The sequence below is a fragment of the Mesoplodon mirus genome (assembly GCF_964341445.2).
Source record: "Mesoplodon mirus genome assembly, chromosome: 1".
In the NCBI taxonomy this organism is placed as follows: domain Eukaryota; kingdom Metazoa; phylum Chordata; class Mammalia; order Artiodactyla; family Ziphiidae; genus Mesoplodon; species Mesoplodon mirus.
The window spans coordinates 57,113,111-57,128,026 of NC_138976.1; the positions used below are offsets into that span (position 1 = coordinate 57,113,111).

At 40.6% G+C, this 14,916-nt stretch overlaps 1 protein-coding gene across 1 annotated transcript; it reads left to right on the forward strand.

The window, feature by feature from the left end:
* Positions 1 to 6,417: 6,417 nt before the first annotated feature.
* On the forward strand, positions 6,418 to 6,990 carry IFNB1 (interferon beta 1; the record flags this gene model as incomplete). Its single annotated transcript, XM_082620505.1, has 1 exon — positions 6,418 to 6,990. The coding sequence occupies one exon, from the start codon at positions 6,418 to 6,420 to the stop codon at positions 6,988 to 6,990; it is 573 nt and encodes a 190-aa protein (XP_082476631.1).
* Between the last annotated feature and the right edge of the window lie 7,926 nt (positions 6,991 to 14,916).

Below are 14,916 nucleotides of genomic sequence, written 5' to 3' on the forward strand. Positions count from 1 at the left end.
AAGTCGTTCATACAAAGTTCAAAAACAGGCAGAATCTAGGCTGTTAAAAGGCAGTAGTGATGCTGGGGGAGGAGCTTAGTGATGGGGAAGGAGAGAGGGGCACTGGAATGTGATGGGGGAGGGGAAAGGGGCCAGGTAGTGTTTATGTCTGTTGGTAGTGTTTATGTCTTCACTTAGTTTGTGGTTTCAAAGGTGTGCAGAAGTTTATATTTTATGATTTGTTGATTGTATACTTGACATTTGTGCATGACTTTCTATGTATATTATGTAAACTTTTTTTTTTCAGAAGGAGGAATGGGGAATTCTCCCCTTACGTGTCAAAACACTCTCTTAATATACACGTTGTTTCCCCTTCCAAGATATCCCTGAAAGATTGTTTTTTGCCTTAATTTCTGTTTTGCCACTGCTCACGAACTTCTTGCTAACTCTTCATCTTGTCCAATTTATCATCTTTTATAGGGCCGTTTTTGTTGAAAAAGTATTTGAAGAGATGAGGAAGAGAGAAGACAACTGTAATTTTGATTTCTAGAGACATAGTTTTCCTCCATAGATAATTGTATCAAAAAAGAGAAGGAAACTCTTTCTGTCTCTGAGGTTTATAGCAAAGCAGTTCCAAATTCAAAAGATTTCAAATGGCTAGAAACATCATTCAGGTTTTACTTTCTAAATGTCACTCTGCCTCTCTGAAAAACCTCATTAACCAGAAGAAACTGATACAGGGACTGGAAGTAGTTCTCTGGACCGCAGAAAGCTGGTAGGAGAGAATGCACAAAGAAAAGTCTCCACAGAGGGAGGAAGTGAAAAATGGCTTCCAACAACAGAGGACAAGATGAATTTATAATTCTGTACCCACCCCCTTCTTCCAGTTCCTTAGCTAGCATCTCTATTTTCAGCCTCTACAGCCATGAGAGCCCCTGGGTGAGATTTTTCCCTGCTTCAGTTCACCTCCAACATTTCTGCCTATTCTTCTGCCCAGAGCAAAACATAGTGCCCTCTATGCCCAAAGACCTCTTGAATTAAGTACAAACGCCGCACTCTGGTATTCAAGAGCCTCCACAGTACATCTCGAGCTGATTTTTCCACCCTCAATCCCCTTGACTCTTAGCACAGAGCTTGTCCACAATTTGAAGCTCCTTCTATGTGTTCCCTGCAAACTTGTCCATTCTCCTGGCTCTGTTCGTGCTGCTCCCTCTGTCTTCAGCTGTGCTGTCCACCATGGTAGCCATCAACCACATGTGGCCAACTGAGCACTTGACTAGTCCCAACTGAGCTGTACTATGACTGTAAAAGTATTTTGAAGGCAGTGTGAAAAAGAAGAATGTAACTATCTCATTAATAATTTTATATTGGTACATGTTGAAATGAAAATATTTGGATATATGGTGATAAATAAAATATACAGTCAAAATTAACTTCACTTGTTTATTTTTACTCTTTTGATGTGGCTACTAGAAAATTTTAAATTGCATGTATGGGGGCTTCCCTGGTGGCACAGTGGTTAAGAATCCGCCTGCCAATGTAGGAGACACAGGTTTGAGCCCTGGTCCGGGAAGATCCCACATGCCGCGGAGCAACTAAGCCCATGCACCACAACTACGGAGCCTGAGCTCTAGAGCCCACGTGCCACAACTACTGAGCCCACATGCCACAACTACTGAAGCCTGCGTGCCCTGAGCCCATGCTCCACAACAAGTGAAGCCACCACAATGAGAAGCCAGCGCAACACAATGAAGAGTAACCCCCGCTTGCCACAACTAGAGAAAACCCACATGCAGCAACAAAGACCCAATGCAGCCACAAATAAATAAATAAATAAATAAATAAATAAATTGCATGTATGGCTTGCATTATATTTCTTCTGGGCAGCACTGATCTAGAGCGACCTCCACCATATTGCCTGCACCATGGCCACCATTTCTTAATTTGCACTGCTTGCCTCCTTATCCTCCCCATCAGCTATAATTCCTTTTTCCTTTGAGAGTTAGCACTGCCACCATGGTTTGTACCATGTATCTATATGAAGGCACTGTCCGTGGTCTACTTCATATTCTAACTGTGGCATAAGGAAAGAGCACAGCTTTGACTGTAATCAGCCCACCTTGTTAGCTGTGTGTATCTTGGGCACGTTACTTAGCCTCTCTGAGCCTCAGTCTTGCCCTTTTAAAATGGGGATGACAATAACTCATCTCAAAGATTTACTATGAGGATTATTCAGAGAATGGCACATAGTAAGTGTTCAGTATATGGTAACTAATACTACTGCTACTAATGCCACTGCTATTATTTTTATTCCATTAGAGTATGAACTCTCTTAGCAGGGAGGATCAGAAGCCGTTGGATGTGGGCAGGATGAGCAGACCCTCTGTCACACCTGGGGAGGTCAGCTCTACACGAATTTTCCTGGAGGGGCAGGCCCCAGTGACCAGACTCCTCAGACGACCTCCCTTCCCTGAGTGCAATGGACCACTTCTAGGTTGACTGACCTCTGTGACTCCTTGCATTGGCCTTTGTGTGTGAGCCATGGATGATTCCAGGCTAATCCAAGTATCCTTTTAAAAAAGAAGAAACCTTGAGGAATTATTCAACGACTGACATAACTGAGCATTTTAAAGTGGAACAACTGAGGGGCTTCCCTGGTGGTACAGGGTTTAAGAATCCGCCTGCCAATGCAGGGGACACGGGTTCGAGCCCTGGCCCGGGAATATCCCACATGCCGCGGAGCAACTAAGCCCGTGCGCCACAACCACTGAGCCCACGTGCCACAACTACTGAAGCCTGCATGCCTAGAGCCCGTGCTCCGCAACAAGAGAAGCCACGATAATGAGAAGCCTGCACACCGCAATGAAGAGTAGCCCCCGCTCACTGGAAATAGAGAAAGCCTGCTCACAGCAATGAAGACCCAACACAGCCAAAAAAAAAAAAAAAAAAAAAGTGGAACAGCTAAGAGATGATTTTGCTTTTTCCAAAATCCATTGTGCAGAACTCATGAGATGGCTGACATTCTGTTCAGAGCTGGCATGAAAAGATCAAAAGGCCAGAGAGAATGAAACCCACATAAGATGCAGAGTAACCAGAAATGCTGAGTTTATTGTTTCTTTACTGTAGATTAATCAATAATGAAAGAATACATTCACTGTGGAAAATTGAAAAAACATGCAAAACAAATCATCCTTTAGTTTCACAAATCAAACATAATCACTATTAAAATATTGGCATATTTCCTTTTATTATTTTTTTTCTCTACATACTTCTACATAGTTGCATAGTATGTACAATTTTGTGTCCTGCTTTTCAATATAACTAGGTGCTTTTTGTTTTCTAATGGCACAAGTAACATATAATCATTATAGAAAAAATTTAGACGTGAATAAAACAAAAGAAAGGCTAAAAATTAAGTAACCTTAATTAAATTCTTTCAAACAAAAAAGTGCACAAAATTTTGAAAATGCCTAATAATCCTATCTCCCAGCTATCTTTTTTTTTTAAAACATCTTTATTGGAGTATAATTGCTTTACAATGGTGTGTTAGTTTCTGCTGTATAACAAAGTGAATCAGCTCTACATACACATATATCCCCATATCTCCTCCCTCTTGCGTCTCCCTCCCACCCTCCCTCTCCCACTCCTCTAGGTGGTCACAAAGCACTGACCTGATCTCCCTGTGCTATGCAGCTGCTTCCCACTAGCAATCTATTTAACATTTGGTAGTGTATATATGTCCATGCCACTCTCTCACTTCATCCCAGCTTACCCTTCCCCCTCCCCGTGTCCTCAAGTCCATTCTCTGCGTCTGTGTCTTTATTCCTGTCCTGCCCCTAGATTCTTCAGAACCATTTTTTTTTTTGGATTCCATATATATGTATATATGTGTTACCATACGGTATTTGTTTTTCTCTTTCTGACTTACTTCACTCTGTATGATGGACTCTAGGTCCAACCACCTCATTACAAATAACTCAATTTTGTTTCTTTTTATGGCTAATATTCCATTGTATATATGTGCCACATCTTCTTTATCCGTTCATCTGTCGATGGACACTTAGGTTGATTCCCTGTCCTGGCTATTGTAAACAGTGCTGCCATGAACATTGCGGTACATGACTCTTTTTGAATTATAGTGTGCTCAGGGTATATGCCCAGTAGTGGGATTGCTGGGTGGTATGGTAGTTCTATTTTTAGTGTTTTAAGGAACCTCCATACTGTTCTCCATAATGGCTGTATCAATTTACATTCCCACCAACAGTGCAAGAGGGTTCCCTTTTCTCCACACCCTCTCCAGTATTTACTGTTTGTAGATTTTTTGATGATGGCCATTCTGACTGGTGTGAGATGATACCTCATTGTGGTTTTGATTTGCATTTCTCTAATGATTAGTGATGTTGAATATTCTTTCATGTGTTTGTTGGCAATCTGTATATCTTCTCTGGAGAAATGTCTATTTAGGTCTTCTGCCCATTTTTGGATTGGGCTTTTTGTTTTTTTGATATTGAGCTGCATGAGCTGCTTGTAAATTTTGTAGATTAATCCTTTGTCAGTTGCTTCATTTGCAAATATTTTCTCCCATTCTGAGGGTTGTCTTTTGGTCTTGTTTATGGTTTCCTTTGCTGTGCAAAAGCTTTGAAGTTTCATTAGGTCCCATTTCTTTATTTTTGTTTTTATTTCCATTTCTCTAGGAGGTGGGTCAAAAAGAGATCTTGCTGTGATTTATGTCATAGAGTGTTCTCCCTATGTTTTCCTCTAAGAGCTTTATAGTGTCTGGCCTTACATTTCGGTCTTTAATCCATTTTGAGCTTATTTTTTTGTTCTCCTAGCTATCTTATTATCATAGGGAAAAATCCAGGTACAAACATTCTCTGACCACTCTCTGACTTGAAAATCACAGTGGTCTTCAGTCTAGTCCTTTACCTTACCATGCATCCTCCCACCACAGGGCTTTTGCACATGCAGTCCCATCTGATCTTCCTTCTGATTTTAGCTCCAGTGTCATTACCCCAGGGCAGTCTTCTCTGATTTCTTCTACTACATTATGTCCTTATATCATAGGTCCCCTTATATCATAGGTACCCACAATATCACTTACCCCTCCTCTGTAACACTTGTTACCATTGCATTTTTAGTTTTGTGTATTTCTTTGATAAATATTCTTGTCCCCTGCTTAACTGTATGATCCATGAGAGTGAGGATTACAATCTGCAGCAGCTCATGCTACAGCTGCCCACAGTGTGGATTTAGTAAATTCAGGTTGAAAGATAATGCAAGGTTTCCTGAAAACTGAATGTGATTACTTTAAATGTCATAATTATTAGAACTTATTTTTGTCTTGAAATCTTTAAAAATGTACTCTACATCTCCCTGTCTATAGAAGCAGGACAAAAAAATCATAATTTGATTATTTTTACTGAGTCCTCTCTTATCAAAATCAGTTACTAAACTCAAATTCAAAAATGGTCTCCAAAATATTGAGCTAGAACCACTTGTCTCAATAGTAAAATCCCCTGATTACTTGATTGTTTTCCTCCATTTTCCTTCTGGACCTCCTTTTAATATGAGGTACATATTTGCATGCAAATGGAAAATCAGACACTTAGATTGTTAGAAGTATGTACAAAAAATACATTGGCCCTCAATAATGGTCACAAAGGCCCCCTAAAGAGGAACCATGGACTTTTATGCATGACCCATGTAACATTCATTTTGCCTGCTTAGAGATATTACTTAATTTCTAGTTCTCAGTTATATTCTGGAGAGCTGAGATTGCCAGATAAAGCAATAAATTAAGGATGAAAAAGTCATGTGATGTCTCGCTGCTTATGGTTAAGGCCCTACAAAAAAAATTCAGATCAGCTTAGTTTGACATTATTCTATTTTAGTTAGAAGAAAAATAGGTGTCTTTTTAAAATAATAAACTGCATGTATTTATTGATTTGTAATAGTGTATTGGGACTGAAACCTAGTTCTTAGGAAAAAGAAAACTCTCTTACAAACAAAGACCACCTCCCAAATCTCAAACTATGCAAAAAGAAAAAGAAAAAATCCTTTCCAAGTGAAAGAACCCTGTAATAGTCAAGTTCAAAATGATTTGGCTTATTTTTTTCTTTAGCATTTAGCAATTCACTGAAACTTTACAAAACATTAGAAATCCTCACTGTTTGTATATTTCCCCCCCTAATATATATAAAAGAAAATAACAAGGAGCTTAAAGAAAAAGAATTTTAGAGACAACTAATAAGTTAAATGACATAGGAAAACTGAAAGGGAGAACTGAAAGTGGGAAATTCCTCCCCAACAGAAGGAGTGGAGGGCCACCCTATATAAGTAGTCCACACTCATGGAGAAAGGACATTCACACTGCAAACTCTTGAAGACTTGGCTTCAGCATCTAGTAGTAGACCAGATAACGCTGTTCCTGTTTTCATCATGACCCACAGGTGCATCCTCCAAATTGCTCTCCTGTTGTGTTTCTCCACCACAGCTCTTTCCACGAGCTACAGATTGCTTCAATTCCAACAAAGGAGCAGCAGTTTGGCATGTCAGAAACTCCTGCTGCAGCTGCTGCAGTTACCTGGAATGCCTCAACACTGCCTCGAGGAGAGGATGGACTTCAAGGTCCCTGATGAGATTAAGCAACCACAGCAGTTCCAGAAGGAAGACGCCGTATTGGTCATCTATGAGATGCTCCAGCAGATCTTTTGTATTCTCAGAAGAAACTTCTCTAGCACCGGCTGGACAGAGACCATCAGTGAGAAGAACCTCCTTGCGGAAGTCTCTCGGCAGATGGATCGTCTGGAGACAATCCTGGGGGAAATAATGGAGAAGGAAAACTTCACCGGGGTAAACATGACCATTCTTCACCTGAAGAAATATTACCTGCAGATCGTGCAGTACCTGAAGTCCAAGGAGTACAGCAACTGTGCCTGGACAGTAGTGCGAGTGGAAATCCTCAGGAACTTTTCCTTCCTTAACCACCTTACAGACTACCTCCATAATTGAAGATCTCCCCTCTGTGGCTCCGGGAACGGACAATGCTGCCAATGATGTCAGGCTCCTCAACCAGCGGCGGTTCTTTAAGTAACGGACAGGCAATGCACTGGATTTGAAAGGACAGTTAAAGACTTTAAGCTTTTTAAAAATTAATTTATACATTATTTATTTATTTAAACTTTTACCATGGGAAATAAACTTTTTATGAAACAAAGTCAACATGGCAGTTTTCATTTCAATTTGATTTATGTAACCATCATATTAAAAATTGCAGAGCAGGGCTTCCCTGGTGGCGCGGTGGTTGGGAGTCCGCCTGCCGATGCAGGGGACATGGGTTCGTGCCCCGGTCCTGGAGGGTCCCGCATGCCGCGGAGCGGCTGGGCCCGTGAGCCATGGCCGCTGGGCCTGCGCGTCCGGAGCCTGTGCTCCGCAACGGGAGAGGCCACGGTAGTGGGAGTCCCGCGTACCGCAAAAAAAAAAAAAAAAAAAAAATCGCAGAGCACTTAGGAGACGTTCTTTGTAAGATGAGCCTGCAGAATAGTAGGATTTCTGGGCCCTGCCTTCAAGGAATTTGAAATACAAGGAAGCCGTGTGGAATATACAAGGTAAAAGATGATAAGGGGATGGGATTTTAGGAGAAGAAATGTGGCCTGAGCCTCTACAGAATTAAAATGGGAGAGCCAGGTAAGTGACTGTGGAACTAGAAGCAGGGGTGCCTACTGCTTCTACACTGTGCCCCAGGCTCTTTGGACCTAAAGTTAGAATTTGACTGGCTGTCAGGGTAACCAGGGGAATATTTCGGCTCTTGTGTTTGTCCTAAACTCATCCCTGTTATCTGTGGGATGCTCTGCTTCCCTCCCCATGCCCCACGGGATTTTAAAATATTTACGTGCCCATCCCCCTCCTCCGGCCAAGCCTAAGAGTGAGAAGTCCCAGGCACTTGTGTGACACTGTTAAGTAGCAGTCCCTTTATTTTACTCTTCATGGTACAGCCAAGATGTATGGGTGTCTTAGGAGAGCTGGGGTCTCTGTCGACTTCCAGGGTACAGACACCAGAGGGAGAAAGAACTCTGCTTGATACCCCTGCTGTCTGGCTAGGTTTTCTCCCCATTTTTTTTCAGAAAAGCGAGCCTGCTCCTGGTTCCCCCTTCCCTGTTCGTACAGAATTCCAGGACTATCCTATCTGTTTTTTCTGCTGCTCTGCATCTCTGAAGCTACATACTCTCTAAAGTCAAATCCAAGACAGGTGCAGCAGATTAAGTTGTTTTAGGCCAAGTGAAAAACCAGGGAGCATGGGAGAAAGGGAAATTCGGGTGGGAGAGAGGGGGCACTCACTTATTCCAGGCCTTACCCTGAGGAAATAAAGTTTCCCTAGGAGCTCTTTGGAACCTGGCCAGCATGGCTGGGTTTCTGTCTTTGTAGTGAACCCTGTGGGAATCTGAATTTTTGATTGTTCCTGTCATTAGCAGCTACCATCCAGGCACTGAGCTGAGCACCTACCTATGTAATTGGATTTAGTCCTCTTCAAAAGCAACCCTCAGGGGGCTTCCCTGGTGGTGCAGTGGTTGGGAGTCTGCCTGCTGAGGTAGGGGACACGGGTTCAGTGCCCTGGTCTGGGAGGATCCCACGTGTGGCAGAGCGGCTGGGCCTGTGAGCCATGGCCGCTGAGCCTGCGCCTCCGGAGCCTGTGCTCCGCAGCGGAAGCACCCCTCAGGTAGGCACAATTCCATTATTGCTTTTTACAGAAAACTAAGTCTCCAAGGGGGTTAGTAACTGCACCTGCTCATATAGCTAGTGAGTGGAGGTTAAAAACAAATTACAGAGGGAAGAATCATATACAGCATTATTTGTATCTAAGAGTTTTCTCCTAGAGCAGCACGGAAGTCTGTGGTACCTTTAAGGGATTCAGCTTTGAGAAGAAATGTTAGTCAAAAGTTTCAGAGCAGACACTATCCTGCAGACAATGAACTCGGGTCTCCCCCTTCTGACTCAAGTTGGGTAAAACACCAGCTGTGGGACAGAGAAGTGCCATCCTGGTGGGTCTCTTGCTGTTGTTGTCCTCCCAAGCCAGGCAAGGTCCTGTAAAATGATAACTTTCCCTCTCTCCCCAACTCCCCAGAGTCTGAGACTCCAAACCCCAGTTCTGCCAAAAGCCCTTCCACAGCCGTGCTTCCTTTTGCCTAGGAGTCAAAAACAAGATCCGTACATCAAAATGCAGAGTGAAAGGCTTGTCTAGAGCAGCCAAGAGGATGCTAAAGAAGTTTGCCCGGTCTCCATTGTGAAAATGACTAGACTACTCAAAGCAATTTACAGATTCAGTGCAATCCCTATCAAACTACCAATGGCATTTTTCACAGAACTAGAACAAAAAATTTCACAATTTGTATGGAAACACAAAAGACCCCAAATAGCCAAAGCAATCTTGAGAAAGAAAAACGGAGCTGGAGGCATCAGGCTCCCTGACTTCAGACTATACTACAAAGTTACAGTAATCAAGACAGTATGGTACTGACACAAAAACAGAAATATAGATCAATGGATATATTTGGGTTTTCTATCCTGTCAACAGGATAGAAAACTCAGAGATAAACCCATGCACATATGGTCACCTTATCTTTGATAAAGGAGGCAAGAATACACAATAGAGAAAAGATACCCTCTTCAATAAGTGGTGCTGGGAAAACTGCACAGCTACATGTAAAATGAAGTTAGAACACTTCCTAACACCTTACACAAAAATAAACTCAAAATGGATCAAAGACCTAAATGTAAGGCCAGACACTATCAAACTCTTAGAGGAAAACACAAGCAGAACATTCTATGACATAAATCACAGCAAGGTACTTTTTGACCCACCTCCTAGAGAAATAGAAATAAAAATAAACACATGGGACCTAATGAAACTTAAAAGCTTTTGCACAGCAAAGGAAACCATAAACAAGATGAAAAGACAACCCTCAGAATGGGAGAAAATATTTACAAATGAAGCAATTGACAAAGGATTAACCTCCAAAATATACAAGCAGCTCATGCAGCTCAATAACAAAAAACAAACAACCCAATCCAAAAATGGGAGAAGACCTAAATAGACATTTCTCCAAAGATATACAGATTGCCAACAAACACATGAAAGGATGCTCAACATCACTAATCATTAGAGAAATGCAAATCAAAACCACAATGAGGTATTACCTCACACCAGTCAGAATGGCCATCATCAAAAAATCTACGAACAGTGAATACTGGAGAGGGTATGGAGAAAGGGAACCCTCTTGCACTGTTGGTGGGAATGTAAATTGATACAGCCACTATGGAGAACAGTATGGAGGTTCCTTAAAACACTAAAAATAGAACTACCATACCACCCAGCAATCCCACTTCTGGGCATGTACCCTGAGAACACCATAATTCAAAGAGTCATGTACCACAATGTTCATTGCAGCTCTATTTACAATAGCCAGGACATGGAAGCAACTTAAGTGTCCATTGACAGATGAATGGATAAAGAAGATGTGGCACATATATACAATGGAATATTACTCAGCCATAAAAAGAAACGAAATTCAGTTATTTGTAGTGAGGTGAATGGACCTAGAGTCTGTCATACAGAGTGAAGTAAGTCAGAAGGAGACAAACAAATACTGTAAGCTAACACATATATATGGAATCTAAAAAAAAAATTGTTCTAATGAACCTAGGGGCAGGACAGGAATAAAGACACAGACGTAGAGAATGGACTTGAGGACGCTGGGAGGGGGAAGGGTAACCTGGGACGAAGTGAGAGAGTAGCATTGACATATATACACTACCAAATGTGAAATAGATAGCTAGTGGGAAGCAGCTGCATAGCACAGGGAGATCAGCTCAGTGCTATGTGACCATGAAGAGGGGTGGGATAGGGAGGGTGGGAGGGAGACACAAGAGGGAAGGGATATGGGGATATATGTATATGTATATGTATAGCTGATTCACTTTGTTATACAGCAGAAACTAACACAACATTGTAAAGCAATTATACTCCAATAAAGATGTTTAAAAAAAAAAGTAAAAAAATTTAAAAATTAAAAAAGAAGTTCACCCGGGCCGAACAGCTAAACTGGCCGAGAAAGAGAGAGGCTGGGGCAGCCCTGGAAAGGCCTTCTCTGTGTGTGTCCAGGGGACTAGAGGACAGAGGAGAGGCTTCTTCTGCAGAACTGTGAATAACTGTGCCACTGCTGAGCATTCTGGTCCATCCAGAATATCAAAAGTATGTTCATCATAGTAGAGGATAAATGATAATTAATATTAATTCTAATAAGAATGATGGAGATTAACCTAAAACCACATGTTTGAGTGTTTGCATATGTTAAACAACTATGCCACATATAAGGCAGCATATCTTCATAGATAGCTACATATGAGGAGTGAAGTGATTATTTTAGCTGGCACCAGAATACCTCCCTAGGAAAAGCACTTGTTTAGGAAAATATCAAATGGGCCCCTTGAGATACAAGGTGAGATCTTGAGTTTGTGGGCATGGCAACACAAAAGACAGCACAACATCAATAGCATGTTTTTGTGTGTCTGTTTTTAAGGAGGAAAGAGAGAGAAACACAGCCGATGGTCTTGGAGCTCTGATGCTCCCTGGAATAAGGCAGCAGTGAAAAATTTCTGATGAGGGCAAACAAAGGACTTTTAAGAACAAGGATGTCTCACAGACAACTTGAAATTATGTGTACTGATGTGATGGAATCCTGTCCTCCGTCTTCTTCAAACCTTCAGTAGAGGTGGCTACCCACACAGAGTCGCCGTGTGTGTAGAAATCATAGAGTGTCCAGGGTTGAAATGGTATGGGGAAACAAGCAGACGGTGGCTAGATGTCCATACATGAACCAAATCAGTGGGGACAGAAGGCAGAGCCATGACAACAGAGCCACTTCCCATCTCCACCCATCTACCTCCCAAGGAAATCGTGGAGAGGACATGGATTAGGGGGTCGAGCAGTTTTATCTACTCTTAAGCAGTTCGAAGGGCCTGGTGAACATCTTGGTTAACATAAATATCATGTAAATATTGCCTAACCATACGGACATGTAGATACAGAGTAATATCAGTGTACATTTGTATGGTATTTTTCACACTTAACAAAGCTGGTATTTAGGAATTTGGGGTGTCATTAGGCACTGTTAGGTCCTGAGATATATCTGATGCAGGAACTTGTTTACAAAATGCTCTTAAGAAAATGAAAAGAACATGCCACAGTCTGGGAGAAACTTTTACAAATCACATATCTGATAAAGGACTTGTGTGTAGAATATATTAAAAAATACTCTCAAAACTCAACAATAAGAAAATAACCCAATAAAAATGATATATTTGAATGAATACTGTACCAAAGAGACAGATGAAGAGTAAATCAGTACCTGGAAACATGCAAGCCTTCTTCATAGGTATTTTTTTGTGTGCTTGTGTGTATGTGTGTGGTTTAGATCAGATAATGAATGTGAAATGGTTTTTAATTACACAGGAGCCCATTTGATTACATGAGGACCTACCATAGCCACTACCCTTCCTGAGGAATGTCCAGCAGCCATCCTGGTCCAATTCTGTATGTGACACACTTGAGGTCTGTCCAGCAGAGAAGGCAAGGCCCTCACTGATATGGACTTCTGTGTCGACTAGTCTAGTTATGAGACAGAGAGTCAACAGCTGGTAGTGCAGTCGGAACGTGAAGGGCACCCAGAACCAGGTCTTGCTAATTGCAAACATCTTCTCTAAATCTGTCATACCGGTGCTTACTGAGCCTGAAAAAGAAATTGTTTTATGAATTTATCCTATTTTTTCTCAACGTTAATTGTTGCTTTATAAATATCAGTTTAATTGTCTAAAATCTCTTAGAATATTTAGTTTAAAACAATCAAACTCTGAGATTGGACTAGAATTGCCAGCACAGAAAAGCACTCTTAATTTAGCAGGACCACGTTAATCACTTAATTTGTTAATTGACTTGATGGATAGTACTCCAAAACCTTGTTCCCATCAAACAATTATCACCAAATCAGTAAATTTGGCTTCAGTTGGCATTCCGTTTCAAAATCTTTGCTTTACTTTATAATTCCCTGCGTAGGGTGTTCTTAGGAAACTCAAAATGCATTATTTAAATTATATCCCCCAACAATTAGCCTAGGAATAAGAAAAAAATGGAGTTCCCTTCAAAAGACCTTCTTAAGAAAATTAAAAGACTGTTACAGACTGGGAGAATATATTTGTACGTCACATATATGATAAAGGACTTAACATCTGTGCATAAAGAACTCTCAAAACTCAAAAATGGTAAAACAACCCAGTAAAAGACTTGAATCCATTTCACGAAAGAAGATACACAGATGGCTAATAGGACAGGAAAAGATGATCAACATCATTAGGCATTAAGGAAATGTAAATTAAAGCCACAATGAGACACCACTGCATACTTACCAGAATGGCTAAAGACTGACCCTATCAATAATTGGTAAGGATGTAGAGCAACTGGAACTCTCATACACTGCTGGTGGAAATAAAACACTGTACAGTCTCTTTGGAAAATCATTCTGCAGTTCCTAAAAAAGGTAAACATACACTACCATACGACCCAGCCATTCCACTCGGTTATTTACCAAAGAGAAAGGAAAGCATGTTTCTATGCATAGACTTGTATATGAATGTTTGTAGGAGATTTACTTGTAATATCCCCAAATTAGAAACAACTCAAATGCCCATCACAAATGAATGATTAAAAAATGATTGTAGTATATCCAGATAATGAATACTATTTAGCAATAAAAAGGGATGAATCCCTGATAAACACATGGCATGGATAAATCTCGAAATTATGCTGAGTATAAGAAGACAGACCAAAAAAAGGAGTACATTCTGTATTGTCCCATTCATACAAAATTCTAGAAGGGAAAACTAGTTTATAATGACAGAAAGCAAATCGATGGTTACCTGAGGATGGGGGTGGTGGGAGTGAGGAACGAGATGGAGGGAGAAACTACAAAGGGACATGAGGAAACTTTTGGGGGGACATGGATATGTTCTCTGTGTTGTTGTCGATGGTTTCAGGAGTGTACATATATGTCAAAACCAATCAAAGTGTTCACTTTAAATATGCAGTTTATTGGATGTCAGTTATGCTTCATTAAAGTTCTTAAAAATATATAAGAAAACAAATACAAAGTAAAATGGAGCCAAGGCATTGTGTGTCCCTTTGTCAGAATCAACATACTTTGTTTGATGGCTTAAGATCTCTTAATAAGAGTCCAAGATAAGATTAAATCAATAGGCTCTCAGAAAGGAAAAATTATCTTATAGTCTAAGTTCAACATTGTCAGCAGTTAGATTGTAAGAGGCTTTTATGTCACACTGCAATAGTCTTTCATATTTTAAAAGGTTGCCCAAGAAGTTGGTCAATATCCTCTCACGCTAAAACTCTGAAAAAAAGCCCAGAGCACTTTATAAATAGTATAAAATTTATCATTTTAACCATTTCTAAGTGTACATTTTTGTAGCAGTAAGTATATTCACATAGTTGTGCAACCATCACCACCATTCAACTCCAGAGCTTTGTTATCTTTTCCAACTGAAACTCTGTACCCATTAAATACTAGTTCACCATTTTCCCCTACCCCTACCCCTGGTAATCACCATTCTATTTTCTTTTTTTTTTTCACCATTCTATTTTCTGTCTCTATGAATTTGACCACTCTAAGTACCTCATATAAGTGGACTCATATTTATTTATTCATTTATTCATTTGTGACTGACTTATTTCACTTAGTATATTGTCTTCAAGTTTCAGCCATGTTGTAGCATGTGTCAAAATTTCCTTCCTCTTTATGGATGAACAATATTCCATTGTATGTATATACCACATTTTGTTTATCCATTCCTCCATTGATGGACATCTGAGTTGCT